We start from the raw sequence: 27,677 nt of genomic DNA, 5'->3' as shown, positions 1-27,677 counted from the left end.
CACAAGAACATGCTGACTGAGTACAAGCTTGCCCCAGCAGCATTTCCCAAAGTGCTCTCCCAGGAGCCTCCCTGTCTGTCTGATGGTGGGGAGATGTTGCAGAAAGAAACTTTGGATTAAACAAAGTTTAAAGGTTTTTTGTTTGTTCGTTTGGGTTTGTTTTGTTTTGTTTTGTTTTTTGAGACAGAGTCTCACTATGTCACCCTCGTAGAGTGCCGTCACATCATCAACTCACAGCAACCTCAAATTCTTGGGCTTAAGCGATTCTCTTGCCTCAGCCTCCCAGGTAGCTGGGACTATAGGTGCCTGTCACAACGCCCAGCTGTTTTTTTTGTTATAGTTGTCATTGTTGTTTTAGCAGGCCCAGGCCGAGTTCAAACCCACCAGCTCCAGTGTATGTGGCCAGCATCCTAACCACTGAGCTACGGGCACCAAACCATAAAGTTTAAGAGTTTTGAAAGTGTTTTTGACTGTGGAGCTTCACAGACCCTTGAATGTGCTCAGGAGCACTGGGAGGATTGGGGTTTGGGTTTCCCAAACTCACTTGACCTCTGATCCTTTGTTTCCCTGAGCCCAAGCAACCAGAACCCATTTAAGGGTTCATCTGGATACACTGCATCAAAGGGAAGGGAGGACTCTGGGCTGCTGAGTCATGGAGAAAACTGGTAGTGAGACTGGCTTGGGAGGAGGTGCTGGGAAGGTTGAGTCTCAGGTGCTGGAGAGAGGGTGTGGTGTAGACCAGACTGGGAGGACAGAGAGCAAACTAAGGTCAGGCTGGTATGCAGACCTGGAAATCCGGATCTCCAATCACCCAATCCTGGTTGTCTTATTTGAACCTCTCAGTGTTTCCCAGAGGGACCTGGCAGGTTCAGGGTTGTGTGGAGGGAGGCAAGGAGGGCAGGGAGGGAAATTCAAGTCTCTGCCGCCATCTTGCGGTGGCTGGGGGTCCTGCAGTACCTTCCAGAGCTGTGGCTAGGATCCTTCCCCCAGCAGCTCAGGGGAAGGTGTGCTGTATGGGTTGGAGGGGGGATGGTGGCTAGGGGAAAGTCTCAAGGGGGAAGCAGAGAAGAACAGTTTGAGGGTGACAGGAGCCAAGCTTAAAAGAGTGTCAGCAAGGCCTGTGCCTTAAATGTTCCTGCGTTTCAGGTGTGGGCTCCTTCCTCCTGTACTCTGTGCACGAGGGAATCCGAGGAATCCCTTTGGACCCCAGTGACAAATCTGATGCCCTGGTCCCAGTGTCAGGGACTTCTCTGGCCGTCGGCATCGATTTCCATGCAGGTAAGCCATCTGGCAGAAGTGGGCTATGGGTCATGACCCAAGAGCTTTGGGGGTGGCATGCTCTGAGGGTCCAGGGGGAGATAGATGCTACTAAACTGGCTTGAGGGGAAGCCTTTGCCACAGCCGCCCCAGCTCCCCTCCCAGGCACCTCCATCACTCATGCACCTCCATCCTGGCCCCTGCCTTGCTGGGCATCCCCATATTGATTCCTCCACCTCCAGAAAATGACACCATTTACTGGGTGGACATGGGTCTGAGTACCATCAGCCGGGCCAAACGGGACCAGACGTGGCGTGAGGATGTAGTGACCAATGGCATTGGCCGTGTGGAGGGCATCGCAGTGGACTGGATTGCTGGTGAGTGGCAGGAAGGCTCATGGGGCCTCAGGAGGAGTAGAAGTTGTAGTAGGCAGGTGCCCGGGGCGGGGGTGGGGGGGAGGAACCAGGTACAAGCTCCCACCCAAGCTCCCTGAGCCTCACCAACTCCCTCCTCAGGCAACATCTACTGGACGGACCAGGGCTTTGACGTCATTGAGGTCGCCCGGCTTAATGGCTCTTTTCGCTACGTTGTCATCTCCCAGGGTCTGGACAAGCCCCGGGCTATCACCGTCCACCCGGAAAAGGGGTGAGGCACTGGATGGACCGGCTCAGTCAGACTCAGCGCCCCCCTGAGGAGGCCCTGTCTTCCCCAGGGCCTGGGCACTGACCCTCTGCTGCTACCTCTACCCCACAGGTACCTGTTCTGGACTGAGTGGGGTCAGTACCCACGCATCGAGCGGTCTCGACTAGACGGCACAGAGCGCGTGGTCCTGGTTAATGTCAGCATCAGCTGGCCCAACGGCATCTCAGTGGACTATCAGGTTGGGACACATACTTGCTCTGGGAGCCCCGGTAAACCCTTATTCAGGCCCTGCTGCCATTCATGTCTGCCATGGTAATGCCCACTCGGTGGGAGGACACGGAGCCTGGAGGAGCCGTGGGCTCTCCTGGCCCAGCCTTCCCCCGGGGAAGGATTCCCCAGAAATGGGGTGTGGAGGGACAGACACCTGGAGGGCAGTTCCTGAGCAAGTCCCCAGGGAAGGAAGTGTGGACGAGGCAGGAGTGATCAGGGAAGCCAGACACGCCCTGCTGCCCGGGCTGGGGTGCTGGCAGGGAGCACGGCAGTGAGGTGGGTGCCTCTGGCCGGTAGGACGGGAAGCTGTACTGGTGTGATGCACGGACAGACAAGATCGAGAGGATTGACCTAGAGACAGGTGAAAACCGCGAGGTGGTTCTGTCCAGCAACAACATGGACATGTTTTCAGTGTCCGTGTTTGAGGACTTCATCTACTGGAGTGACAGGTGAGAGCTTCTGTCCTGGCCTTCCCCTCATCCCATCCGTCCCCTCCCTTCCGGCCCCACGGACACCCTGCTCATTTGTCCTCTTCCTCAGGACTCATGCCAATGGCTCCATCAAGCGTGGGAGCAAAGACAATGCCACAGATTCCGTGCCGCTACGCACGGGCATTGGGGTGCAGCTTAAAGACATCAAAGTCTTCAACCGGGACCGGCAGAAAGGTGAGGCTGGGGCTCGGTGAGAGGGGACACGTAACCTGGGAGTGCTCTCCTCCGGGAACCCAAATGGAAGAGCCAGGAGAAAATCAAGACCCAGACCTGGGAAGGAGCAGTTGAGCTGGAGACACTGAGGCAGAGGAGGGGGCTGACCAGAGTTTCTGCCTTGGCCTGGATGACAGAGGCAGCAGGGAGCCTTTCCCTAAGGCAGGCCGTGCCCTCTGTGACCTCCCCCTCCAGGCACCAATGTGTGTGCGGTGGCCAACGGTGGGTGCCAGCAGCTGTGCCTGTACCGCGGTGGTGGGCGGCGGGCCTGTGCCTGTGCCCACGGAATGCTGGCAGAGGACGGGGCATCGTGCCGCGAGTATGCCGGCTATCTGCTGTACTCTGAGCGCACAATCCTCAAGAGCATCCACCTGTCAGATGAGCGCAACCTCAACGCGCCTGTGCAGCCCTTCGAGGACCCTGAGCACATGAAGAACGTCATTGCTCTGGCCTTTGACTACCGGGCAGGCACCTCCCCGGGCACCCCCAATCGTATCTTCTTCAGCGACATCCACTTTGGAAACATTCAGCAGATCAATGACGATGGCTCCGGGAGGACCACCATTGTTGAGAGTGAGCCCAGACCCTGAGCCTTTCTGGGAAGTGGGGGGATTAGTGCAGACCACAGCCATCAGCTTCCCCACCCCCGATCTGAATCCCACCACCTGCAGAGCAGCCAGACTGCACTGCACCCACTGCAGTTTCTCAGAAGTCTCTCCGTATTTGGGGCTGGCCTTTTCCAACCCCCTGCTGTCCTGTCTGCCTCCAGGTGGCACAGACAAGCCGGGGGTCTTCTCTGTGGAGTCTGGCTCTCCACACACAGGCTGCAGGGACCCACTCAACTCCCATCACCTAGGATTTCAGTAACTTGGGCATATTTCTGCCTCTCACCAAGCCTGAGATAGGACTCCCAGAGGTGGTACCAGCAAAGGCTGAGCTCTGCACAGGGGATGAAGCACGCACTCTGCAGGAGTACTTAGGATGTCAGAGCTGGCCTTGTAGGGCAGTTTTTCAGCTCTTTATCCCACTATATTTCCTCCTCTACAGGCTGGACCCCCCAGGTCCTCTGACTCATTTGTTTGCTCATTTATTCATTCAGCTGGTCTGGAGAGACCCGCCAGGAGCTGACTAGGTCCTGAGCAGAGAGATGGTAGAAAAAGCCACGCCTGTCCCCTCAGCTGCCTCTGGGACATTTTCCACTCTGCAGAGTCCAGTCCACATGTCTATCTCAAAATGCTGTGACCAAAGCTAGACTCAATATTCTGTAGCTGTAGCACGATGAGAAGAGACCAGCAGAGCAGCCCTCCCTTCCGGTTGATGTGCAGAGAGCAGCACGTCACCTTTTGGCAACGGTGTACTCATGCAGCCTAGAGTCAGCAATGCCCAAGTCTTTCCTTACCGGTCGGCTGTCTGTCTCCCTGTGCTTTAGTTCTCTAACCCAAGTTTAAGATGTCTGCTTGACAATACAGTCCCTTTCAGGGTTTTTTTTAAGTAGGAAACCCCTGGTACAGACAAGGCAGGTTTGATTTACTGAAATACACATTGCATTCAACTCAGCAGAGCTGCAGCTCCAGAAAACCACGGCCACAGCACAAAACCAAGTGGCGTGGAGAGTGGAGTGACATACGGAGGGCTGAGGAGGTGGACCGTGGGTCATCTGGGTGGGTGATGGGCCGGCACAGCAGGAGCTGGGGGTGCTGCAGGTCAGACCTGGGGACTCCTGAGCCCTCTCTGCCACACCCCACATACTCCTGCATCCCATGGGCCTTCTGGCTCTGCCCTCCAGCCCCCTCCCAACCCACTGCTGCTCCTGTCTCTTCACAGATGTGGGCTCCGTGGAAGGCCTGGCTTATCACCGTGACTGGGACACACTCTACTGGACAAGCTACACGACCTCCACCATCAGCCGCCACACAGTGGACCAGACCCGCCCAGGGGCCTTCGAGCGAGAGACGGTCATCACCATGTCTGGAGATGACCACCCAAGGGCCTTTGTGCTGGATGAGTGCCAGAAGTGAGTGGCTACCCTGGTCCAGGGACCAGGGCGGTTGGGTTCTAGTGGTGCAGAAACTGCCCCCGCCAATCTGGTGGAGGTGCAGGTGGGGCAGGCTCTATCCTGAGCTCTGGCCTTCCTTGCTGTGTGACCTTGGGGGAGCTGCTTGAGAGCTCTGTGTCCTCTCCTGTGATATGAGGATGCTAACATCTCAGGTACCTGAACCAGGGGAGATCAGGACTGTGGGGGATGCTTCTGGCTTTGTGATTGATTCGGTCATCAGCAAACCATGTTCAAGGAAGAGAAGGATCTCTGTGGCTCTGGGACTCACTAAAGCCTGGTCGGGCGGAAGCCTTAGGCTGGACCAATTCCAGCTGCCTAGCTGGGGAGTGCAGGGGAAGCGGTGATGACTGGCATGGGGCTGTGCACCACAGGGCATGGAGCGGCACAGACTGGAAGCAGAAAGACACTGGAGGCAGAATGGCAAGGGAACCTCCCATGCCATGGGGCAAAACAGGCCTGACAATGGCCAGGAAGCTCCGTCAGGTTGTAGAGTCAAGGCCACAAGCCAGGAAGAACGTGGGAGGAAACACCCAGGCTGGGGGCTGTCCCTTGGGGTCCACTTGCAATCTCTGTGGCTCTGTTCCCCGACAGGGGCAGCCCTGTCCCCACTGCATGGGCCTCCAGTGAGCCGCCCCCTTGCTTTAGCAATCCTGGCCCACGTATGAGAAACAGTTTTTCCCCCTTATTCAACATTCAACTTGGAATGTTTTTTAAAAGCTTTACTAGGAAACTAGGGGACAAACAAAACCCAAAGCAACTGCATAGACACGGTGAGTGTACTGAACCTAGATTCCTCACATTGATGTAAATCAAGTCCGCCCCAGCGCAGCCTGCCTAATACAACTGACCCAGCACAAGGGCCCTCTGTTCCCTCCTGCCTCGGCTGTCTGACACGTACTTGGCTGATGACAGAGATCCAGTCTTCCCGCTATGACCTTCGGTGACTTCACCTGTCTGGGGCTGTTCTCTCATGGGCCTGGAGCCTCCGTAGAAGGGCCATCTCCCTGGCTCCCCTGCCTGCCTTCCTCCGAGCCTAGAGGAAGCTCTCCATGGCTGCCCACCAAGTTCCCTTCCTCCGAGCCCAAGGGGTTACATCGTTCACCCAGCAAGTGGCTTTGGAGAATAATGATGTGCGGAGGATCCAGTGGAGAGTGAGGGGATGTGGGCCCTGCTCAGGCAGATCTGTTTCACTCATGCTGAGGCCACAGGGAGCCTCGTGACTGTGCCGAGGATCTGCCCCAGCCTGGAACGTGTCCTCAAGGAGGTGGCATGTGAGCAGCATCCAAGGATGACTGGAGTGGGCTGAGAAGGAGCTGGCTCAGCACCCAAGGAGAGAGCTGAGCCATCAGGAAGGGCTTCCCTTGGCCAGAAGAAGTGGGCAGGTTGTGTTACAAGGACCCAGACAGAAGGGCAGGGGTGAGTGGAAGCTCTGATGCTCCACCCAGAAGCTGGCGCTGGGGCACTGGCAGCCCCCAGGGGCTCACAATTAGATGTTTAGAAAGTCCACCAGGGTCCTGGCTGCTGACCACCTGCTGCCAGAAAAGACTCTTCTTCCCTCTCCATCTCAGGGAGCAGTTTTCCCAAACTCCCCACTATTGTGTCACATATAATCCTTCCATGTGTAAGAGTTTGTCAACGACAGGAGGAAAGGCATGCTTGCTGTGAGCATGAGCAAGTCTTGACCCGAGGTTCAGAAGTCCCTGGTGGAGACTGACAATTCAAGCCCAGTCCTGACAAGTCCAAGAAGGTGACTGGCCACATCCCTGGACACCTGTCTTCTCTTATGGAGGCCTTCCTCCAAGCTCCCATCCTGATTCCAGAGCCATCTAGAACCCCTGTCTCCCTGCAGGATGAGGCCTTTATAGTCAGATCCTTGTCTCTGTGAGCTCCCTGGACTGGGGAGCACTGGCATCTCCCCAAGAAGTGAGAAACACCATTTTCCCAGTGCGTCTAGCAGGAGGTGGTGGTTCCATGTGAGAAGAGACACTGAGGGAGACGTGTGCACAGCTGAAGGATACACCAGGGCAGGACCAAGTGGAAGGGCAGGCAGGAAAGAGATCTTGGGGTGGCAGTGGGCAGGTGCTGTTAGAGGACTGGGGACGTAAGTGGCTCTTGTGTCCCTTGATGGTTCTCAAACTCCAGTGTGTGTGAAGATCAGCTGGGGAGCGTGGGAACATGCTGGTCCGACCCTGCGAATCTTTGTGGTTTTCCACAGTCATTGCTTGAGCCCGACGTCTGTACCCAAAGGAGCACAGCATAATTGGTGACTGAATGTTTCCGTCACCTCCCTTGCTAAGAGGAAGCTGAGGCTCAGAGGGGCCAAGAGGCTCATTTCGAGGTCAGAGCCAGGAAAAGTGGAGCTGGTATGCCAATCCCAAATGTGCAAAGGCCTTAAGTCATGGAGAAGCTGATTCTGAGGAACTCCTTTAGAGTGTATCCCTAAGACCTAGACACAGCCACACTCAACAAGGCTTTCTAGATGATCTGGAAAAGAGCCAGCTTCATTGCAGAGAAGAGAGCAGTTAAGAATAAAATCGTGGAAAATACACAGTGTGTGCCATCTGTCATTACAACAGAAACTCTTGGCCACTCTGTGAGGCAGGCGGTGTTACTATCCCCACTTCATAGGAGAGGAAACTGAGGCACGAGGCGCTTCAGTAAGTTGCCTGTGGGCACCTGATTGGTAAAAGGTGGGGCCAGGGTTGTCGCCTCAGAGCCCAGCTGCCATGGCTGCACTGGCCCTCCTCTCAGCAGACACAGATGGGCACCTTCCAGAACGCGGTGTGTCTGCAGCACGCAGCATGAGGCCTGTGGAGTGACTCACAGTCAGCCGTGTGACGTTTGGATTACCTGCACAGCAGCTGGGTCCTCCTTGGGCAGTGGGGCCATGCTGGCCTCGAAAGATCCCAGGCTGCCTCTGCATAGAGTCCGGTCTGCACGCTGGCCAGCTCTGGGTTCCAGGAGACTGCATGTCCTGGCCCGGGCCCTCTGTGGCAGCCTCACTGGCTTTGGATCCTGATCCCAGTGCCCTCTTTCCCAGCTTGATGTTCTGGACCAACTGGAACGAGCAGCACCCCAGCATCATGCGGGCAGCCCTGTCAGGAGCCAACATCCTGACACTCATAGAGAAGGACATCCGCACCCCCAACGGCCTGGCCATTGACCACCGCGCAGAGAAACTCTACTTCTCCGACGCCACCCTGGACAAGATTGAGCGGTGCGAGTATGACGGCTCCCACCGTTATGTGAGTCTGCAGGCGGGTGGGCGGGCGGGCAGCAGAAGGGGAGGCTGGGACCACGGGCTGGCCACTCTGCCCCAGCACAGAGTGGCAGGGGAGGCGTGAGGCACACAGGAGGAGTGAGGAGTCCTGCCCAGGCCGTGGGCAGCCCACCCTGTGTGGCCTGGTTTCCTCATCAGTTAGGCAAGGGAGATGGCAACATGCCTCTGCGGATCCTTGTCATTCCGTGGCTGTCAGCCCAGGTCCCTCATCCCTGCATCCGGGTACACTCAGGTAGAGTCAGGGTGAGAGGTCTGAATGATGCCAGATGGTGACAGCTCGATCTCCACAGGTGATCCTGAAGTCAGAGCCTGTCCACCCCTTCGGGCTGGCTGTGTACGGGGAGCACATCTTCTGGACCGACTGGGTGCGGCGGGCTGTGCAACGTGCCAACAAGTATGTGGGCAGTGACATGAAGCTACTGCGTGTGGATATCCCCCAGCAGCCCATGGGCATCATTGCTGTGGCCAAGGACACCAACAGCTGTGAGTGGGGCCACTGCTGCCAGCCTTGCCGTGCTATCGCACTGTGCCTGCACATAGGCTCATCCGTGCCACAGCCGAGGCTTTCTCCCTGTGCTGCCGCACACACGCCTGCACACACCTTTGCCCTGGCTCCCCTAGGACCTCTCTGCACACACATGGCATCTTGTCCATGTCACTCACAAGCACTCTCACATCACCCCTGCAGCCCCCAGGGCTCATCCACATCCTTGGACACCCTACTGCCTGCCCTGGCCATTCCCTTCACCCAGGGCCACACATACTTCCAGAGCCTGTTCACCCAGTTCTGCCTGCACTTGCCCCCAGCTTGCACATCTCTGTTACAGATCAGATCCCAGCTTTTCAGGTTCTCTCCCACACCCCCATCACAGTGCACAGGGTCTCAAGGCCCGGGCGTCGAACTCTCCTAAAGTACACCTTGGAGCCCCCAGTGCCACACCTAAGAGCACAGACCTCTTCAGCCCCACCCCCACACCCCAAACCTGCCCCCCTGTCCTGCAGCACCCTCCCCTGCACCCTCCCCACCTGCTCTAGCACCACAGAAGGCCGCAAAGTCCTGGGAATCTGAGGGGATGGTTGGGCACAGCAGAGAACATTCTGCAGCCCCGTGGTTGCCTTGTCCCTGCTCAGGTGAACTCTCCCCTTGCCGAATCAACAATGGTGGCTGCCAAGACTTGTGTCTGCTCACTCACCAAGGCCACGTCAACTGCTCCTGCCGGGGGGGCCGAATCCTCCAGGAGGACCTCACCTGCCGAGGTGAGTGGGGGACCTGAGCACACACTGGGATCATTTCCTCCCTGGTTTTTCAGCACCTCAAAGCCTTTTGCCAGATACAAGCCGATAGGACCCTGTTTCTGGGGGGAGAGGGTAGTGGGGCACTGGGGGCCCAGCCCTGGCTCACAGAGCCTCCTTCCCCCCAGCGGTAAACTCCTCCTGCCGAGCACAAGATGAGTTTGAGTGTGCCAACGGCGAGTGCATCAACTTCAGCCTGACGTGTGATGGTGTCTCCCACTGCAAGGACAAGTCCGATGAGAAGCCGTCCTACTGCAGTAAGGAGCCAACTCCGGCCCCTGCTGCTTGCAGGCAGAGTGTGGGTCCTCCTCCCCAGGCCCTCAGGCCCCAGCCTCAGCCCCTACAGGGTGGACCACAGGCATGACCAGCTTCCTGGCTGAGAAAGGGCTTGGGCAGCAAGGGCAGAATCACTGTTAGCTGATACCAGGCCCGTGGGCACTGAACGCATGGTATCTCATCAGAGGCAGCCCTTTCCTGTCCCCGCACTGACTGGTGTCCTGCTCCCCTATCTACAGACACACGCCGCTGCAAGAAGACTTTCCGCCAGTGCAACAATGGACGCTGTGTGTCCAACATGCTGTGGTGCAATGGGGCCGATGACTGCGGGGATGGCTCTGACGAGATCCCCTGCAACAGTGAGTGATGCCTACACCCTCTGCACGCACTCCCTGTCCCACTCTGGCTGAGCCTTTTTTCCCAGGCCCACAGCGTTGGCTTCAGGGCACTCTGTGATGGGTCTAGGCAGGTGCTTTGGGCCACACAGAGCGGACACTGGCCTGATGGGATGGGCGGTGCTATTCTAGAGACAGCCTGTGCTGTGGGTGAATTCCGCTGCCGTGACGGGACCTGCATAGGGAACTCCAGCCGCTGCAACCAGTTTGTGGACTGTGAGGATGCCTCAGATGAGATGAACTGCAGTGAGTGACACTTTGTGTGCTTCCTGGGCACCCTACCTCCCAGCCCTCCCTCCAGCCCCACATGGCAGCCTCCATTTCCCTGTATCCTCATCCCTGTCCTGCTCCTGAGCCCCTGGGAGTGGACAGCATGGACAGTGCCCCTCCAAAGGGTACCGTTCAACTTTCTGAAGCACACAAAGGTTCTGTAGGGCTGGCAGCTGCCTTGGGATGTCTTCAAGGAAACCAGACATCACCTTTGCTCCCATCCCCACCAGGTGCCACCGACTGCAGCAGCTACTTCCGCCTGGGCGTGAAGGGTGTGCTCTTCCAGCCCTGTGAGCGCACCTCCCTCTGCTATGCACCCAGCTGGGTGTGCGACGGTGCCAACGACTGCGGGGACTACAGCGATGAGCGTGACTGCCCAGGTGGGTCCAGGCAGGTGTGTGGTGGGTGGCAGCTAAGGTGAGCAGTGCCCTCACAGCCTCTTGTACCCCCAGGTGTGAAGCGTCCCAGATGCCCCCTGAATTACTTCGCCTGCCCCAGTGGGCGCTGCATCCCCATGAGCTGGACGTGTGACAAGGAGGATGACTGTGAACATGGCGAGGATGAGACCCACTGCAGTGAGTGACCACAGCCCTCTCTCACCTGAGCACTATCACCTGGGGGATATCAGGCCCCACCCTATGTCCCACCCAGGAGACATCCCCCCAGGAGGACACCCTGGGCCTTTACCCCATTCCCTATACCCCAGTTTCAGCTGATACCCTGCAGAGGGGTGCCTCAGCACCTTCCCGTCATCCCATGGCATCAGCCCGCCCATCTGGGTGACCAGCCAACTCTCTAACTATGGCTTCCGACTGCCCCAGACAAGTTCTGCTCAGAGGCCCAGTTCGAGTGCCAGAACCATCGCTGCATCTCTAAGCAGTGGCTGTGTGATGGCAGTGATGACTGTGGGGACGGCTCAGATGAGGCAGCTCACTGTGGTAAGGGCACCAGGATGGTGCAAGGGACACGCCCCGAGGAAAGGGACATGGACATGTTCCTATGGGGGCAGCACAGCAGCAGGGTGCCAGGCCTGACCTCCTGGCCCCTGAGTCTCAGCTACCTCTGCAGAAGGCAAGACGTGCGGCCCTGCCTCCTTCTCCTGCCCTGGCACCCATGTGTGTGTGCCCGAGCGATGGCTCTGTGATGGGGACAAGGACTGTGCCGATGGTGCTGATGAGAGCGTCTCAGCTGGCTGCTGTGAGTGCCCCTCTGCAGAGGGGAAGTTGGGGGGAGTGCTTCAGTGGGGCTCCTATAGCTGGTCAGTGGTAGAGCCATCGCTACAGCCTGCGACCCAGACTCCATGTCCAGTGCTCTGCCCATTCCACTGCTGAAACTAGGAGGGTTGGGGCTAGAGACGGTCAGCAGCATGTTAGGCGGGGCAGGGGTAGCACTGAGGGGCCTCACCACCTCCTCTGTAGTGTACAACAGCACCTGTGATGACCGTGAGTTCATGTGCCAGAACCGCCAGTGCATCCCTAAGCACTTCGTGTGTGACCATGACCGTGACTGTGCAGACGGCTCCGACGAGTCCCCCGAGTGTGGTGAGCCCCAGCTGTGGTGGGAGCAGGCCCTGCCTTCTGCTGTGTCTGGGCATCAGCCTCACCGTTCGCTCCCGCCGCAGAATATCCAACCTGTGGCCCCAACGAGTTCCGCTGTGCCAACGGCCGCTGCCTGAGCTCGCGGCAGTGGGAGTGTGATGGCGAGAACGACTGCCACGACCAGAGCGACGAGGCCCCCAAGAACCCACACTGCACCAGCCCAGGTGGGCCCTTGGCCCGGCTGCCCCTGCCCCGGCCCACCCTGCCCGGGCCCTGCTGACCTGCTGCCCCGCCCTCCCCAGAGCACAAGTGCAACGCCTCGTCCCAGTTCCTGTGCAGCAGTGGGCGCTGCGTGGCTGAGGCACTGCTTTGCAATGGCCAGGACGACTGCGGTGACGGCTCAGACGAGCGCAGCTGCCACGTCAATGAGTGCCTGAGCCGCAAGCTCAGCGGCTGCAGCCAGGACTGTGAGGACCTCAAGATTGGCTTCAAGGTGTGCCCAGCCCCCAGGGCAGGGGTGTCTACCCTTCTTCATCCCACTAGTGTTTACTGAGCACCTGTTCTGTGCCACCCACTGTCCCAGGCACTGGGGACACGGCAGTGATCAAGTCAGACCTCCGTGTGGTTGGGCTCTGCACTTTTTGGGGGAGTAGAGCCAGCAGAACTTGAGGGAGAGAGGAGTGAGATGTCACATAGGCAGCAGCGCATAGGCCTGGAGTTAAACGATAGGCCTTGCCTGGAGAGAGGAACCTGGGAGTAATCACATAGAGATGCTATTTAAATCCCTGCACCTAGGCAAGATTCCTGAGGGAGTGAGTGGAGTTGGGGGAAGGAGGAGATCCCAGGCCTAAGCACTTTACAGGGCAACACTGGGGTAGGGAGAGGGTGACCCACAGAGGAGCTTGAGAAGGGGCTCCTGAGGCTGAGATGGCCACCGTGAGGAAGGCATATGGACAGTGTGGGCAGCTTTGCCAAGTGATGCTCACAGGGCACGTGGGAAGAGGCCTGGCCATTGGCCCATGGGTGCAGAAAATGTGCTGACGCGGCGAACTCACCTGTCTGGTTACTGTGGGGTGAGGGCTCAGTACTCATGTGCTTCCCGTCTCCCCATGGCAAGGCAGGCTGGAGGGGGGCTCAGAGGGACCCCCTCCCGGGTCTCTAGGGTGGGAGCCCTAACCCCCTGCCACACACCCAGCCAAGACTCCCTGTACCCTCAGTGCCGCTGTCGCCCTGGCTTCCGACTGAAGGACGACGGGCGGACATGTGCCGATGTGGACGAGTGCAGCACCACCTTCCCATGCAGTCAGCGCTGCATCAACACCCATGGCAGCTACAAGTGTCTGTGTGTGCAGGGCTATGCCCCCCGCGGCGGTGACCCCCACAGCTGCAAAGCCATGACTGGTGAGACTGGTGCCTCGAGGGCCTGAGGTGGCCCAGGCAGCTGGGGGCAGTGACGGGAGAGCTGGGAGCCAGGCTGTGCCCTGCGGGGAGCTGAACTGGGCTCCCATTTCCAGACGAGGAACCGTTTCTGATCTTTGCCAATCGCTACTACCTGCGCAAGCTCAACCTGGATGGCTCCAACTACACATTGCTTAAGCAGGTGCCAAACCTGGGCCCTCCTGCACCCAGCCCGTGTCCCCCACCCAGTATAGCCTTGCGCTGTTCCTCCACTTGGGCCATGGTCATCACCCCTACTGCTTCTCCAGCCACCCTCCCCAGCAGACTTCTCCCCTCCCCCACTCCCCACATCAGGGCCTGAACAACGCTGTGGCCTTGGACTTCGACTACCGAGAGCAGATGATTTACTGGACTGACGTGACAACCCAGGGCAGCATGATCCGGAGGATGCACCTCAATGGGAGCAACGTGCAGGTGGGGCAGGCGAGGTCTCTGCATGACACCCCAGGACCCCCCCGGGTGCAGACCGGGGCACCCCCAGTCTGCTATTTTAAGGTCATCCATCTCCCCTTCTCTCCACCTTCCTACCAGCGTTACTTTCTCTTTCTTCTCTCTTTCTCCTCTCCCCAAAGTGGCTGCATGATGCTGCTTGTCCTGGCTTCTCTCCTCCAATCCCAGAGAGCACAGACAAGGGACCCCTCTGTCTCTTCGGTCTCTGCCACCCCCAAGCCTCCCTCATTAGCAGGAAGTTCCCCCTCATGTCTGACCTCCCTCAAACCTGTGCTCCTGGGCACAGGGAGAGGGAGTTCCACCCCATTTTATCCATGGGGGAGGCTGAGCCCCAGAGAGCTGATGGCCCTTCCCCAGGTCACTCAGGGGACCTCCATGCCCTTGCCTGCAGGTACTGCACCGGACAGGCCTCAGCAACCCTGACGGGCTGGCTGTGGACTGGGTAGGCGGCAACCTGTACTGGTGTGACAAAGGTCGGGACACCATTGAAGTGTCCAAGCTCAATGGGGCCTATCGGACGGTGCTGGTCAGCTCTGGCCTCCGTGAGCCCAGGGCTCTGGTGGTGGACGTGCAGAACGGGTATGTGGACAAGGAGGGCTGGGGGTTCTGAGAGCAGGTGGTACCCTCAAGAATCCAGGCCTAGCCTCACTGCAGGCTTCAGCTCCCTCCTAAAAGGGGCAGTATTTAGATCCAACCCCTTCCACACAGGCTAGAGTGAGCTGGGCAGCCTTTGGAAGACCAGTAAATGTGTCACCGGTAAATGTGTCTGGATCTCTTGGAGTTCACTGCCTGCCCCCTCCCAGGTACCTATACTGGACAGATTGGGGCGACCACTCGCTGATAGGCCGGATCGGCATGGATGGGTCCAGCCGTAGCGTCATTGTGGACACCAAGATCACGTGGCCCAACGGGCTGACGCTGGACTATGTCACTGAGCGCATCTACTGGGCCGATGCGCGAGAGGACTACATTGAGTTTGCCAGCCTGGATGGCTCCAATCGCCATGTCGGTCAGTGTGCCAGTGAGGCAGCATGGGCATAGCAGACCTCATGGCATGGGTGTCTGAAGCAACAGGGAATTGGGTGTTGGGGGCAGGAGTGGCCAGAGAAGCCAGAGGATGTGGTCCTCTCGGGTGTGTGGTGTTGAAGGCCCCAAGGCACATGTACAGTTCTAAATGATAGACCAAGGTAGGTGGCAGTGGGAGGCCTGGGGAGCTCTGGGAGTGAGCGGGCGCACGCTGCCATAGAGTAGGGCCCAGCTGTCAGACAGCCTGGACTCCAGCCCTGCCACTTGCTAACTTTGAGACCTTGGAAAGCCACTGAGCCATGTGGCCCTCGGCTCACACACGCCTCGCAGGTGGGAGCTGAGGCCAGGCAGCCAAGGCACCTAGCCAGACTCGGTGCTGACCGCCATCGTGACCCTGGCCCACAGTGCTGAGCCAGGACATCCCGCACATCTTCGCACTGACCCTGTTTGAGGACTACGTCTACTGGACCGACTGGGAGACAAAGTCTATCAACCGTGCCCACAAGACCACGGGTGCCAACAAGACGCTCCTCATCAGCACGCTGCACCGGCCCATGGACCTGCACGTCTTCCATGGCCTGCGCCAGCCGGATGGTGAGCAGGGGTGGGGGCAGCGTGGCCCTGGGGGGCACAGGAACCCAGCAGGGGTTCCTGCTCACCCCTCTTCAGCGTGATTGAGCAATCTTTGCCAAACACTGGAAGATTCCAGGAGGGAGTAGACAGAGTGTGGTCTAGCTCTGGGGTGCAGCACTCAGGGGAGGGTTGGCCCTAGGTGGGGGTGGTGGGAAACAGGCCTGGTGAGGCAGGGTGGAGGCTTTGGGCTTCCCTGAGCTGGGACCTGGAGAAAGTCTGCTCCTATCTTTGGCTTCAGCTCCCTCCTAAAAGGGGCAGTGTTTAGTTCCAACTCCTTCCACCCAGGCTAGAGTGAGCTGAGCAGCCTTTGGAAGACCAGTAAATATGTCACCAGCAAGCATTGCCCTCACTTTGCTAGCATCCAGCGGCTCAGGGAGCAATAGTCCAGAAATTGCACCCAGCTGGCCCGCCTCTAACCACTTTTCTCTGGGCTGGCTGTGGTGGCTCACGCCTGTAATCCCGGCACTCTGGGAGGCCAAGGCTGGTTGCTTGCCTAAGCATACAGGTTCAAGACCAGCCTGAGCAAGAGCGAGACACCGTCTCTAAAAATAGCCAGGCACTGTAGCAGGTGCCTGTGGTCCCAGCTACTCGGGAGGCTGAGGCAAGAGAATCGCTTGAGCCCAAGAGTTTCAAATTGCTGTGAGCTTTGATCCCACAACACTCTATCAAGGGTGACAAAGTGAGACTCTGTCCCCAAAATAAATAAATAAATAAACCACTTTCTCTGGCAGTGCCCAATCACCCCTGCAAGGTCAACAATGGTGGCTGCAGCAACCTGTGCCTGCTGTCCCCTGGTGGGGGCCACAAGTGTGCCTGCCCCACCAACTTCTACCTGGGCGGTGATGGCCGCACCTGTGTGTCTAACTGCACAGCAAGCCAGGTGAGGTTGTCCCTCTAACCGCCCCCCACACATGCCTGTTCCCTCAACCCCCACACCAGCACGCCTAACCCTCTCAGACCCCAGTACCTGCTCTGATATCCTCACACATCTGGTTTTCCCACACTAACACCCCTACATTTCTTGCCTACCTCTTGTTTCCCCACAGCAAGACTTTTACACCCGTCACCTCACACAAACACCTCCACACCCTACCTTGACCCTCCTCCCCGAGCCCCTGGCGCTGACCTCCACACACTCCCCGCTGCACCTGGCCTTCCTGTTCTCATCATAGCCCACCCTGCCAGCCAGCTCAACCTGCCCCTGAAATGCCCTGCCCCTGCCACCCCTTTGGAACATCCCAGCCCCTCAAAAGAAAGACTTCTGAGTTCCCTAGACCCCCTACCAACCCCTGTTGCCCCCGCCTGCCCTCCAGTTTGTGTGCAAGAACGACAAGTGCATCCCCTTCTGGTGGAAGTGTGACACCGAGGATGACTGTGGAGACCATTCGGACGAGCCCCCGGACTGTCGTGAGTGTCCAGGGCAGGGTGGCAGGATGGTCCTCAGGCTGTAGTACCCCTCGAGGGGGCCTAACTGTGCCCAACCAGCCCTTCTGATGCTGAACCTCCCTCCTGGCAGCTGAATTCAAATGCCGCCCGGGACAGTTCCAGTGCTCCACCGGCATCTGTACAAACCCTGCCTTCATCTGTGACGGAGACAATGACTGCCAGGACAACAGTGACGAGGCCAACTGCGGTAAAGCACTGGCCAGGCACCACTACCCTCTTTCCCTCCACTTTTTTACCTCCCCAGAAGTTGGGGGTTTCGAGGACAAGGAAGCTCCAGCCAAAGTTTGCTTTCTCTGTGGGCTGGGTCCCTGCACCTCCCTGCCCCGAGTCCTCTGTCCTCCTCAGTTGCCCTCCTCCCCCACAGACATCCACGTCTGCCTGCCCAGTCAGTTCAAGTGCACCAACACCAACCGCTGCATTCCGGGCATCTTCCGCTGCAACGGGCAAGACAACTGTGGAGACGGGGAGGACGAGAGGGACTGCCGTGAGTGGCAAGGGGCAGGCAGGGCTGGGTGGTGGGAAGCAGCAAGCACAGCTGACATGGAGCCTCCCCAGCACTCCTGCTGGAGCTCTCAAGTCATTGCACCCGGTGTAGATGGGTAACATAAATGACACTGGCTGTAACTTGGTGTGCCCATAAAGTCATCGTGCCCAGGATAGAGACAGATCCAGAAAGCAAAAAGCACCAAAATTGGAGATGAACTGTTCCTTCTTCACAGTAAATTGGTGGAAAGCCCAGGGCCAGGGCCTGAAAGAGGGGAAAGACAGTGATCTTGAACTGAGATAGTGGGTGTAAGGGAGTGTCCTTCTCTTGCCCACCCTGCAGCCGAGGTGACCTGTGCCCCCAACCAGTTCCAGTGCTCCATCACCAAGCGCTGCATCCCCCGGGTCTGGGTGTGCGACCGGGACAACGACTGTGTGGATGGCAGTGACGAGCCTGCCAACTGCAGTGAGTTGCCCAGGGCCCTAGAGCCCACCCTCCCTAGCTGAGGCTGCCGCTCCCACACACTCTTGGAAGGCACTCACCCTCGCCCCACCCCCTGCAGCCCAGATGACCTGCGGAGTGGATGAGTTCCGCTGCAAGGACTCAGGCCGCTGCATCCCTGCGCGCTGGAAATGTGATGGCGAGGACGACTGTGGGGACGGCTCAGATGAGCCCAAGGAAGAGTGTGGTGAGCCCAGCCCTCGCTCCATAAGGAAGGCTGTCTGCCTGGGGGCAAAGTCACATGCCATGTGGCTCTGGCATTGGGCTCTGTGCCCACTTTGGAGCTGGCACAGGGAGGCCTGACCCTGATAGGAGCTCACTTTCCCACACCCACCCGAGCCTATCACCCCTTAATGCGGATAGATAGATCTGTGCCCTACACACACTTCCAGACCCCCCGCCCCAGCTGTTCCGACCATGCTTACTGGAGACCCTCACATCTGCCCCGGGCCTGTCCCTGATCTCCCTGACATCTGCCCCCAGACGAGCGCACCTGTGAGCCATACCAGTTTCGCTGCAAGAACAACCGCTGTGTGCCCGGCCGCTGGCAGTGCGACTATGACAACGACTGTGGGGACAACTCTGACGAGGAGAGCTGCAGTATGTCCTCCCCCCAGCCCAGCCACAGCCTTGCCCAGACCTCAGGCCCCCTTCTCAGCAGCCTTGTCCCCCCCCATCCTGCCACCAGATTGTGCTAGAGCAGGTGGCCGCCTCCCTCCTCACCCCACCCCACTCCATGTTGTGTATTTGAGTTTGTGCCATTTCACTTCATCTCATGTTTCTCTCCATTTTCACACTGTCCACCTGGGGTTGCAGAGGTAGGTGTCTCTGATGTGCCCGTGTTCCCACCACACCCTGTCTCTGCCCCAGAGCCCTCATCCCTGTGCCGTGCCTCTGCCCATCATCCCTTGTTGCCTCCCCAAACCCTGATGCTCGTCTTAGTGCTCCTTACCCCCCTTCCCTCCCCATACACAGTCTGTCCTAAGGGCAAGGCCAAGGACCTGTGCCCTCTCTCATGTGTCTGTCCCCACTGGGGTAAATGTGAGCACCTTCTGTGCCCAGCTACTCCCATAAGGACAGCCAGTTGACTCTGCCCAGGTTTGATTGAGCACCTTGGTCATTATGCCAGTCAGCTGTGGCCTTTGGGGACACAGGGACGGGGCTTGGGCTTAAGAGTTTGACTCTGCCAGGGGCTAGAGATGTCCCAAGGGCTGAGTCCCTGTGCCCACCCTCCTGGGACCTGTCTCTCCCTTGTCCTTCCCCAGCACCTCGGCCCTGCTCTGAGAGTGAGTTCTCCTGTGCCAATGGCCGCTGCATTGCTGGGCGCTGGAAATGCGATGGGGACCACGACTGTGCAGATGGTTCAGATGAGGTGGGCAGAGAGACCAGAAGGAGGGAGGGATGGCCCCAGAGGAGGCAGGCCCCAAGGGTGCCTAGAGCTAACCAAGCTGCTGCTCCCATGTTCACAGAAAGACTGCACCCCCCGCTGTGACATGGACCAGTTCCAGTGCAAGAGTGGCCACTGTATCCCCCTGCGTTGGCGCTGTGACGCGGATGCTGACTGCATGGATGGCAGTGACGAGGAAGCCTGTGGCACTGGCGGTGAGTCCCTTCAGCTTGGCTTCCCTGGACCACTGTTCCCCCACCCCATCTTATGTCCCTGTTACTCACTCATTCTCTCTTTTCTGTATTCACTCTTGACCTGATATTTATTAAGCATTTTCCATGCACCAGACACTGTCACAGGTGCTGGAGATGTAGCCGTAAACAAGACACAGGGCCCTTTTTGATGGGTGCCTTGATCATAAAAAAAAAAAAGAACAGGGATCCTGAGTCCACTTCTCTGTACAGGCTGTGCCTAGTACAGAGTCACCTAGTCAAGGGGCCCAAATCCCTCAGAAAGGTATGAGCTATCTGGGCCCCACCCCCATAAGTTCCTACTGGGCAGGTGACTGCCCCAAGAAGCAGTGAGACAGAGCTCACCTCTGGCAGGCCTCCTGGGTTGGGTAGCCTCAGAGTGAGCAATGCAAAGCCTGGGTCTTGGAGCAGGGTCCCCATCTGTGAGGGCAAATGTCCCGCCCGGCTCTGCCGTGCTGGGCAAAGTCTCCCACTCCCAGCTCAGGGTTGCTCCTCTGCATCTGGCATGGAACTGCACGGCCCGCTGCCCTCTGGTGTGGAGGGCGGGGTGCTGGTCTGCGGCCGGTGGCTCATTCTTCCCTCTTTGCTGTCCTGGCGCGCAGTGCGGACCTGCCCTCTGGACGAGTTCCAATGCAACAACACCTTGTGCAAGCCGCTAGCTTGGAAGTGCGATGGCGAGGACGACTGCGGCGACAACTCAGACGAAAACCCTGAGGAGTGCTGTGAGATTTGGGGTGGAGGCTGGGGGCGGGGCTCCCCGGTGGGAGGGTCTGGTGGTGGGCGGGGCTCCTGGTGGGCGGGGCTCCCCAGTGGCGGGCAGCAGCCCCACAACCCCAAGACTAATTCTGGCTGTGTGCTCCTGGCCGTGGCAGCGCGGTTCATATGTCCTCCCAACCGGCCCTTCCGTTGCAAGAACGACCGCGTCTGCCTGTGGATCGGGCGCCAGTGCGACGGCACAGACAACTGCGGGGATGGCGCTGATGAGGAGGACTGTGGTGAGCACGAGCCAGCCATGGGAGCCTGAGTGGGGTTTCTGCACAAGGGATGAGTGTGGGCCCAGGGGGAGCTGCGTCCGGGAAGCAGACTTGCCGGGAAGGGGAGGATCCGTTGCTGAGAGCCTGAGTGCCCTTCTTTGGGAGAGAGAAAGCCCTTAGGGTAGGTTCTGGAGGCTTCCTGATGATGCCTGAGGTCTTGGAGGTGGGACTGGGAACTTGAGTGCGTGACCAGCTCTCCTTGCAAGCTTGATAAACAGCCAGGAGTGGGCACCCAGCGGTATCCATGTGGTCCTGTGGGAGGAGGAGGCAGGGGTGAATACCCAGAGCCTGAAGCCCCCACCCTCCCCAGAGCCCCCCACGGCCCAGACCCCACACTGCAAAGACAAGAAGGAGTTTCTGTGCCGGAACCAGCACTGCCTGTCCTCCTCCCTGCGCTGCAACATGTTCGATGACTGCGGGGACGGCTCTGACGAGGAGGGCTGCAGCATTGGTGAGAACCTCATGCTGCTGTGGGCGCTGGGCCGGCAGAGCACCAAGCCAGGCCTGGGATCGCTCAGGGGAGGGAATCCACTCTGTGCCCCCCACAGACCCTAAGCTGACCAGCTGCGCCACCAACGCCAGCATCTGTGGAGATGAGGCCCGCTGTGTGCACACAGAGAAAGCCGCCTACTGCGCCTGCCGCCCAGGCTTCCACACTGTGCCAGGCCAGCCCGGATGCCAGGGTAGGGAAGCAGGACCAAACGGGGTGGGCAGAAACCCCAGGCGCAGGACTCCCCATGACCCTCCGTGTAATCCCCAGACATCAATGAGTGCCTACGCTTCGGCACCTGCTCACAGCTCTGCAACAACACCAAGGGCGGCCACCTCTGCAGCTGTGCTCGGAACTTCATGAAGACTCACAACACCTGCAAGGCTGAAGGTACCGCAGCTGGCACGGAGAAAGGGGGGGGGGAGCGACACCAGGATATAAAGTGGGGCCAACCTGACATGGAATGCTTCCTCCACACACTTTTGTCCAGATGCGGAACCCCAGATCCATGGTGCCACTTCCCCAGCACAGTGCCCCGGGCCCGGAGCTTCTCACTGCAGGGTGGGCAGCATTCCTGCTCACACACAGGCCTTCTCATCACTGCGCTGGAATGAGAGCTCAGACACCATTGGCAGGCCCCACTTGCACATTCCCCACACACCTTGACAGACACCTGGCCCTTCCACATGCCTGTGCACAAACACCTACACACACCCCTACACATACACAACCCAGCCACATACTGTGCACACACACCCCATGCACATGTGCACTCCCAAGCACATGTCAGGCAGTATGTAGCTCAGAGCAGGGTGATGGCATCCAGAGGCCATGAGGAGACAGAGGTCCCTGGGGTGGAGGGGCAGCACAGCTTTCTGGAGGAGAAGGTCACACTGACCTGTTTGGGGGAGTTGAGGAGGAAGTCTAGGGGCTGAGGTTGGAGCCTCCAGCCTGGTGCCAAAAGGATGAGAATCAGCCTCTAGACAGAGCAGGTGGTTTTATCAGGGAACACCGGTGGTATGAAAGGGGCTGAGCTGGGTCGGGGTGCACATCGTAGGCACCTCATCCCAGCTCCTCACAGCTCCAGCCTCTTTCCCCCCCAGGCTCTGAGTACCAAGTCCTATACATTGCTGATGACAATGAGATCCGCAGCCTGTTCCCTGGACACCCCCACTCAGCTTACGAGCAGGCATTCCAGGGTGACGAGAGTGTTCGCATCGATGCCATGGATGTCCATGTCAAGGCTGGCCGTGTCTACTGGACCAACTGGCACACGGGCACCATCTCCTACCGCAGCCTGCCACCTGCTGCACCTCCTACCACTTCCAATCGTCACCGGCGACAGATTGACCGGGGTGTCACCCACCTCAACGTGAGCACCCAGCCCAACATGAATCGGGTGGAAGAGCTCCACAGAGTAGATGGTTCAGAGCAGAACTGGAAAAGGGCAGTGGAAGGGGGCAGAGGGTGAGATTGTGGAGGGCAAGGGCAGTGTTAGAAGTAGGTTCTGAGGTGTGGGTGACAGGTAGACAGAGCAGTGAGAGTCATGGTAGCTGACCCTGCCACCAGCCCAGGGCACAGGGCACGGTGGACAGTCAGGCCCTCAGCATTAGCGTCACTGCCATCACTGCATGAATTGTAGCCAACCCGTTTGACCTCTTTGGGCCTCATTGTGCTCGTCACAGAGTGAGGCTGTAGTGCCTGTCCCATAGGCTTTTCCTGAGGTTTAACGGGCAAAACGTGTGAAAGCTCCCACTCTGGCGCAGAAGCTGCGGGTCAGGGGAGTCTCTTTAAAGCTAGAGGCAGGCTGTCAGTCTGGAGTGACATTTTAGCAGGGACAGGCTGGCAGGGGGTAGCGGGGTGATGGCAGAGATAATGGAGGGAAAACAAAAGGTGGTAGCCCCTGAAACTGTGACCCCCATCCAGATATCAGGGCTAAAGATGCCACGAGGCATCGCCATTGACTGGGTGGCCGGGAACGTGTACTGGACTGACTCCGGCCGGGATGTGATTGAGGTGGCACAGATGAAGGGTGAGAACAGGAAGACGCTCATCTCAGGCATGATCGACGAGCCCCACGCCATCGTGGTGGACCCACTGAGGGGGTGAGCAAGGGTCCTGAGACACGGGTGGGGCCTCTCCCATAGGTGCCCCCTCCCCTCCCAGGCCAGCCTGAGGCAGGGCCTCCCCAAGCTCTCTGGGCATCAGGCTGCCCTGCTCCTCCCCATGCTGTGTTTACCCAAGGCTCCCTGCAGCCACTTGAGGAGGACCTGACCTCCAGTAGGCTGGATGTCAAGTGTAGCCCTGCTCTGGACTTCTGTGCCCTGGGGAACTGCTCTGCCCACCCAGATGTGTCTAGATCAACACATGGTGGTTTTAGAGTAAAAGATTCTTAACCTGGTCAGAAGTTGACATCTATCCTCTCTGTAGGAAGACAGATGGACTTCCTCCCAGTCCCCAGCAGTCCCTGTTCCCAGACCCAGAGCGGGTGTCCCACTTTGTCCTGCCTCCCCTGGCCCTTAAACCTCCCACACTCACCCCTTCTCCCTCCCCAGCACTATGTACTGGTCAGACTGGGGCAACCACCCCAAGATTGAGACAGCAGCAATGGACGGGACCCTTCGGGAGACACTGGTACAGGACAACATTCAGTGGCCCACAGGTTTGTGGGGGCAGGACAAGCTCCCTGAGCCCAGCCGCTAAGGATTTCACATAAAATCTAGAAAGGGCAGGGGGCTTGGACTGGGACAGAGCAGGTGGCTGTGGAGGCTCTTCCCAGAAGGCTGTTTGGGAGAGGCGTGTGAGAGGGTGGAGCTGCCCAAACCCGTAGATGCTTCTGCTTTGTAACCACAGCCTGGGGCAGGAGGGCTGAGCCCTCACCATACTGTCCACCTTCCACCGCCCCCAGGCCTGGCAGTGGATTACCACAATGAACGGCTGTACTGGGCAGACGCCAAGCTTTCAGTCATCGGCAGCATCCGGCTCAATGGCACAGACCCTGTCATGGCTGCTGACAGCAAACGAGGTCAGAGCTGGACCTTGGTCCCCCAGCCCTGCACTTCCCATGCTCCCCACTGAGTCCGAAGGCCCACCTTTGTCAGCCTGGCCCCCAGCAATTGTGCAGGGCCTTCCTGCCCGCCCCCCATCTGGGCTCCTGAACCCACCTGCATACTTGTTCACTCATTCGTTCTGCCAGTGAGAATGAAGTCACAAGAAGGCAGCATAGGTGGCATTGGGAACTTAGCAAATGTGGGGAGACACAGCAGAAGGGAGCCATGACCCCAGCAGTCTTGGGGTGATGGGACCTTTTGTCAGTAATAGCCACAGGAGGAGGAACAGGTCGGGGTGTTAGGTTAGGTCCTGGACGTGTTGCATTTGAGGCACCCGGAAGCCCAGGTGCAGTGTCCTGGAGAGTGCAGCCAGGGCCTGAGTGCCCCACCAAGTCCCCTCTGATGCTATCTCCTCTCCCAGGCCTGAGTCACCCCTTCAGCATCGATGTCTTTGAGGATTATATTTATGGCGTCACCTACATCAATAATCGTGTCTTCAAGATCCATAAGTTTGGACACAGCCCCTTGGTCAACCTGACAGGGGGCCTGAGCCATGCCTCAGACGTGGTCCTATACCATCAGCATAAGCAGCCTGAAGGTGGGCGCAGGGAAAGCCTGGGCTGGGCAAGGACTGGCCTGGGACCTTGTGTCCTACCCTGTGGCCTACCTGCTGGGAAGGGGGTTATTCTGCACCCACAGGAATCAGGGAAGTGTCCTGCTTAGTGTTCTCCCCACCCCCTCCCACACCCTCAGTGACCAACCCCTGTGACCGCAAGAAGTGTGAGTGGCTCTGCCTGCTGAGCCCCAGTGGGCCTGTCTGCACCTGTCCCAATGGGAAGCGGCTGGACAATGGCACCTGTGTGCCTGTGCCCTCTCCAACGCCCCCGCCAGACGGTATGCTCAGGGTCCTTCCTAGTACCCTATCCTGCACCCAGGATCCTCCTCCCTGTGACCTCTGACTTCCCCCAAGCCCTACTGCCCACCCGTTCTGCCCCCTTCCCCAGCTTGGCTCCTCACCAGTCCTTCCTGCAGCTCCCCGGCCTGGAACCTGCAACCTGCAGTGCTTCAACGGTGGCAGCTGTTTCCTTAATGCACGGAGGCAGCCCAAGTGCCGCTGCCAGCCCCGCTACACAGGTGACAAGTGTGAGCTGGACCAGTGCTGGGAGTACTGTCGCAACGGGGGCACCTGCGCTGCCTCCCCGTCTGGTACGCCTTCCCTGGCACCAGTACCGCTCCCTGCCCCACACCCACTGGGCCCACCCTTGGGCAAGCCCAGCCCTGCCCTGCCTCCTTACCGTATGCCACCTCCTCCTCTTCTCCATAGTCCTGTCCAGGTCCCACCAGGGTCCCACCCTCTGATCCTTGCCTGCTGCCCTAGTCCTTCCAGCTCTGTTCCTCTGTGGTAGGGCTGGGCAGACCTGAGGGTCACAGCCCCACTCACACATCCTCTCCCGCCAGGCATGCCCACGTGCCGGTGCCCCACAGGCTTCACGGGCCCCAAATGCACCCAGCAGGTGTGTGCGGGCCACTGTGCCAACAACAGCACCTGCACTGTCAACCAGGGCAACCAGCCCCAGTGCCGGTGCCTACCTGGCTTCCTGGGTGACCGCTGCCAGTACCGTGAGTGAGCCACCTGGGCTTGGGGGAGGTTGGGGGAAGCCAAGGGTGGTGGTCATCCTGGACCTGGGACCTACAGGGGCACACTCAGGGCAGGGGGCCACACACCACTGAGCCAGGCCAAGCTGCCGGTGCTCCCTCACAGTAGTGTTGGCATAGCCCCCTGGGGTAGCGAGCCCCTTGGCATCAGGATCACTCCAGAGGATGCTCAGGGACCTGTGACATGGGGGCACCAGAGCACTCAGGAGATGGAAATCACTCACAGGACCTGGGGTCCCTTCTAGTGCCCAGCCCTCCCCCCCACAACCTAGGGAGGACCTTCTTGAGGCCAGAGCTTGAGGCACTACCTCTTCTGTCCCAACCACAGGGCAATGCTCTAACTACTGTGAGAACTTTGGCACATGCCAGATGGCTGCTGATGGCTCCCGACAATGCCGCTGCTCTGCCTACTTCGAGGGACCAAGGTGTGAGGTGAACAAGTGCAACCGCTGTCTCCAAGGAGCCTGTGTGGTCAACAAACAGAGTGGGGACGTCACCTGCAAGTGAGCAGGGACCCAAGCCACAATTCTACACAGCCTGGACCCTGGCCTGTCCCCCCCATGCCCTCTAGTCCTATACCCCAGCCCTGCCACCTGCTCAGCATCACAGACACTTCTCTGATTCCTTCCTGCAGCTGCACGGATGGACGGCTGGCCCCCAGCTGTCTGACCTGTGCTGGCCACTGCAGCAATGGTGGTTCCTGCACCATGAACAGCAAGATGATGCCCGAATGCCAGTGAGTTGGGCCTGAGCCTCACCCAGTGATGGGTCACCCCTCCACTCCCTGCACCTGACCAGGAGGATCACCAGGGACCCAGGCCACATGGTCTTGCTGGCCATAGTGGCTGTGGAGGATACACCTCCTCAGCTCTGCCGCTCCTCTCCACAGGTGCCCACCCCACTTGACGGGACCCCGGTGTGAGGAGCAGGTCGTCAGCCAACAGCAGGCTGGACGTAGGTGGCAGGGGGTAGGGCAAGCAGGGCTGCTGGGACCTAGAGCAGGAGGACTTTGTGCCTCCTTCTTCCTGAGGCTCCTCTGACTCAGTTTCCTACGTCTTCCCTCCAGACATGGCCTCCATCCTCATCCCTCTGCTGCTGCTGCTGCTGCTGCTCCTGGTAGCTGGAGTGGTATTCTGGTATAAGCGGCGAGTTCGAGGGTGAGTCACTGGGAGTCTGGGAGGTTCTGACCATTATTTGACCACCCCAGACTTATGCCCCCCAAACTCTCTGCCCCTTATACTCCCACCTCTCCCCAGGGCTAAGGGCTTCCAGCATCAGCGGATGACCAATGGGGCTATGAACGTGGAGATTGGGAACCCTACCTATAAGATGTACGAAGGAGGAGAGCCTGATGATGTTGGGGGCCTACTAGATGCTGACTTTGCCCTGGACCCCGACAAGGTGGGCTGGGAGGGCAGCTCTAAGAGGCTGTGGGTAGGGTGACTAAGGGTGCCGCGTTGGGCTAGAGGTGGGGGGTAAGGCAACCCTGGACACAGAGGGAAGCCCCTGGGCCCCACATGAACCCTATATTGCCTTGCAGCCCACCAACTTCACGAACCCTGTCTATGCCACACTCTACATGGGGGGCCACGGCAGCCGCCACTCCCTGGCCAGCACGGACGAGAAGCGAGAACTCTTGGGCCGGGGCCCTGAGGACGAGATAGGGGACCCCTTGGCATAGGGCCCTGCACCATTGGACTTCCCCAGAGAACCTCTGCCCCCTCCAGAGAAGTCATTCAATGAGCCCCTCCCCAGACAGCCCTTCCTTGGCCCTTCCAGATGTATAAATGTAAAAAATGAAGGAATTACTTTTTATATGTGAGTGAGCAA

At 58.8% G+C, this 27,677-nt stretch overlaps 1 protein-coding gene across 1 annotated transcript in view; it reads left to right on the top strand.

Annotated features, from left to right (window-relative positions):
• LRP1 (LDL receptor related protein 1) overlaps positions 1–27,677 on the top strand; it is an 81,007-nt gene extending 53,330 nt beyond the window's left edge. The window contains exons 35-89 of the mRNA XM_053554553.1: positions 1,147–1,278; positions 1,500–1,634; positions 1,773–1,902; positions 2,011–2,137; positions 2,467–2,618; positions 2,710–2,834; positions 3,069–3,446; positions 4,698–4,887; positions 7,970–8,174; positions 8,500–8,692; positions 9,341–9,466; positions 9,631–9,759; positions 10,018–10,137; positions 10,306–10,419; positions 10,674–10,823; positions 10,896–11,018; positions 11,265–11,381; positions 11,512–11,640; positions 11,862–11,984; positions 12,065–12,205; positions 12,284–12,474; positions 13,199–13,382; positions 13,496–13,581; positions 13,734–13,853; positions 14,281–14,468; positions 14,693–14,898; positions 15,321–15,509; positions 16,280–16,428; positions 16,862–16,955; positions 17,065–17,181; positions 17,359–17,478; positions 17,821–17,943; positions 18,041–18,166; positions 18,463–18,579; positions 19,245–19,351; positions 19,449–19,581; positions 20,220–20,339; positions 20,490–20,612; positions 20,962–21,102; positions 21,200–21,334; positions 21,412–21,531; positions 22,245–22,513; positions 23,068–23,246; positions 23,697–23,803; positions 24,050–24,166; positions 24,613–24,789; positions 24,945–25,085; positions 25,224–25,397; positions 25,650–25,811; positions 26,176–26,350; positions 26,482–26,583; positions 26,737–26,801; positions 26,914–27,004; positions 27,104–27,248; positions 27,388–27,677. Of these exons, the coding sequence (XP_053410528.1) occupies positions 1,147–1,278; positions 1,500–1,634; positions 1,773–1,902; positions 2,011–2,137; positions 2,467–2,618; positions 2,710–2,834; positions 3,069–3,446; positions 4,698–4,887; positions 7,970–8,174; positions 8,500–8,692; positions 9,341–9,466; positions 9,631–9,759; positions 10,018–10,137; positions 10,306–10,419; positions 10,674–10,823; positions 10,896–11,018; positions 11,265–11,381; positions 11,512–11,640; positions 11,862–11,984; positions 12,065–12,205; positions 12,284–12,474; positions 13,199–13,382; positions 13,496–13,581; positions 13,734–13,853; positions 14,281–14,468; positions 14,693–14,898; positions 15,321–15,509; positions 16,280–16,428; positions 16,862–16,955; positions 17,065–17,181; positions 17,359–17,478; positions 17,821–17,943; positions 18,041–18,166; positions 18,463–18,579; positions 19,245–19,351; positions 19,449–19,581; positions 20,220–20,339; positions 20,490–20,612; positions 20,962–21,102; positions 21,200–21,334; positions 21,412–21,531; positions 22,245–22,513; positions 23,068–23,246; positions 23,697–23,803; positions 24,050–24,166; positions 24,613–24,789; positions 24,945–25,085; positions 25,224–25,397; positions 25,650–25,811; positions 26,176–26,350; positions 26,482–26,583; positions 26,737–26,801; positions 26,914–27,004; positions 27,104–27,248; positions 27,388–27,528 (7,973 nt within the window). The 3' untranslated portion in view covers positions 27,529–27,677. The remainder of the gene's footprint in view (positions 1–1,146; positions 1,279–1,499; positions 1,635–1,772; positions 1,903–2,010; positions 2,138–2,466; positions 2,619–2,709; positions 2,835–3,068; positions 3,447–4,697; positions 4,888–7,969; positions 8,175–8,499; positions 8,693–9,340; positions 9,467–9,630; positions 9,760–10,017; positions 10,138–10,305; positions 10,420–10,673; positions 10,824–10,895; positions 11,019–11,264; positions 11,382–11,511; positions 11,641–11,861; positions 11,985–12,064; positions 12,206–12,283; positions 12,475–13,198; positions 13,383–13,495; positions 13,582–13,733; positions 13,854–14,280; positions 14,469–14,692; positions 14,899–15,320; positions 15,510–16,279; positions 16,429–16,861; positions 16,956–17,064; positions 17,182–17,358; positions 17,479–17,820; positions 17,944–18,040; positions 18,167–18,462; positions 18,580–19,244; positions 19,352–19,448; positions 19,582–20,219; positions 20,340–20,489; positions 20,613–20,961; positions 21,103–21,199; positions 21,335–21,411; positions 21,532–22,244; positions 22,514–23,067; positions 23,247–23,696; positions 23,804–24,049; positions 24,167–24,612; positions 24,790–24,944; positions 25,086–25,223; positions 25,398–25,649; positions 25,812–26,175; positions 26,351–26,481; positions 26,584–26,736; positions 26,802–26,913; positions 27,005–27,103; positions 27,249–27,387) is intronic.

This window comes from Nycticebus coucang, chromosome 12, assembly GCF_027406575.1.
Source record: "Nycticebus coucang isolate mNycCou1 chromosome 12, mNycCou1.pri, whole genome shotgun sequence".
Lineage (NCBI taxonomy): Eukaryota > Metazoa > Chordata > Mammalia > Primates > Lorisidae > Nycticebus > Nycticebus coucang.
The sequence above is the reverse complement of the archived record's forward strand: the minus strand, read 5'-3'. Positions and strand labels throughout refer to the sequence as shown.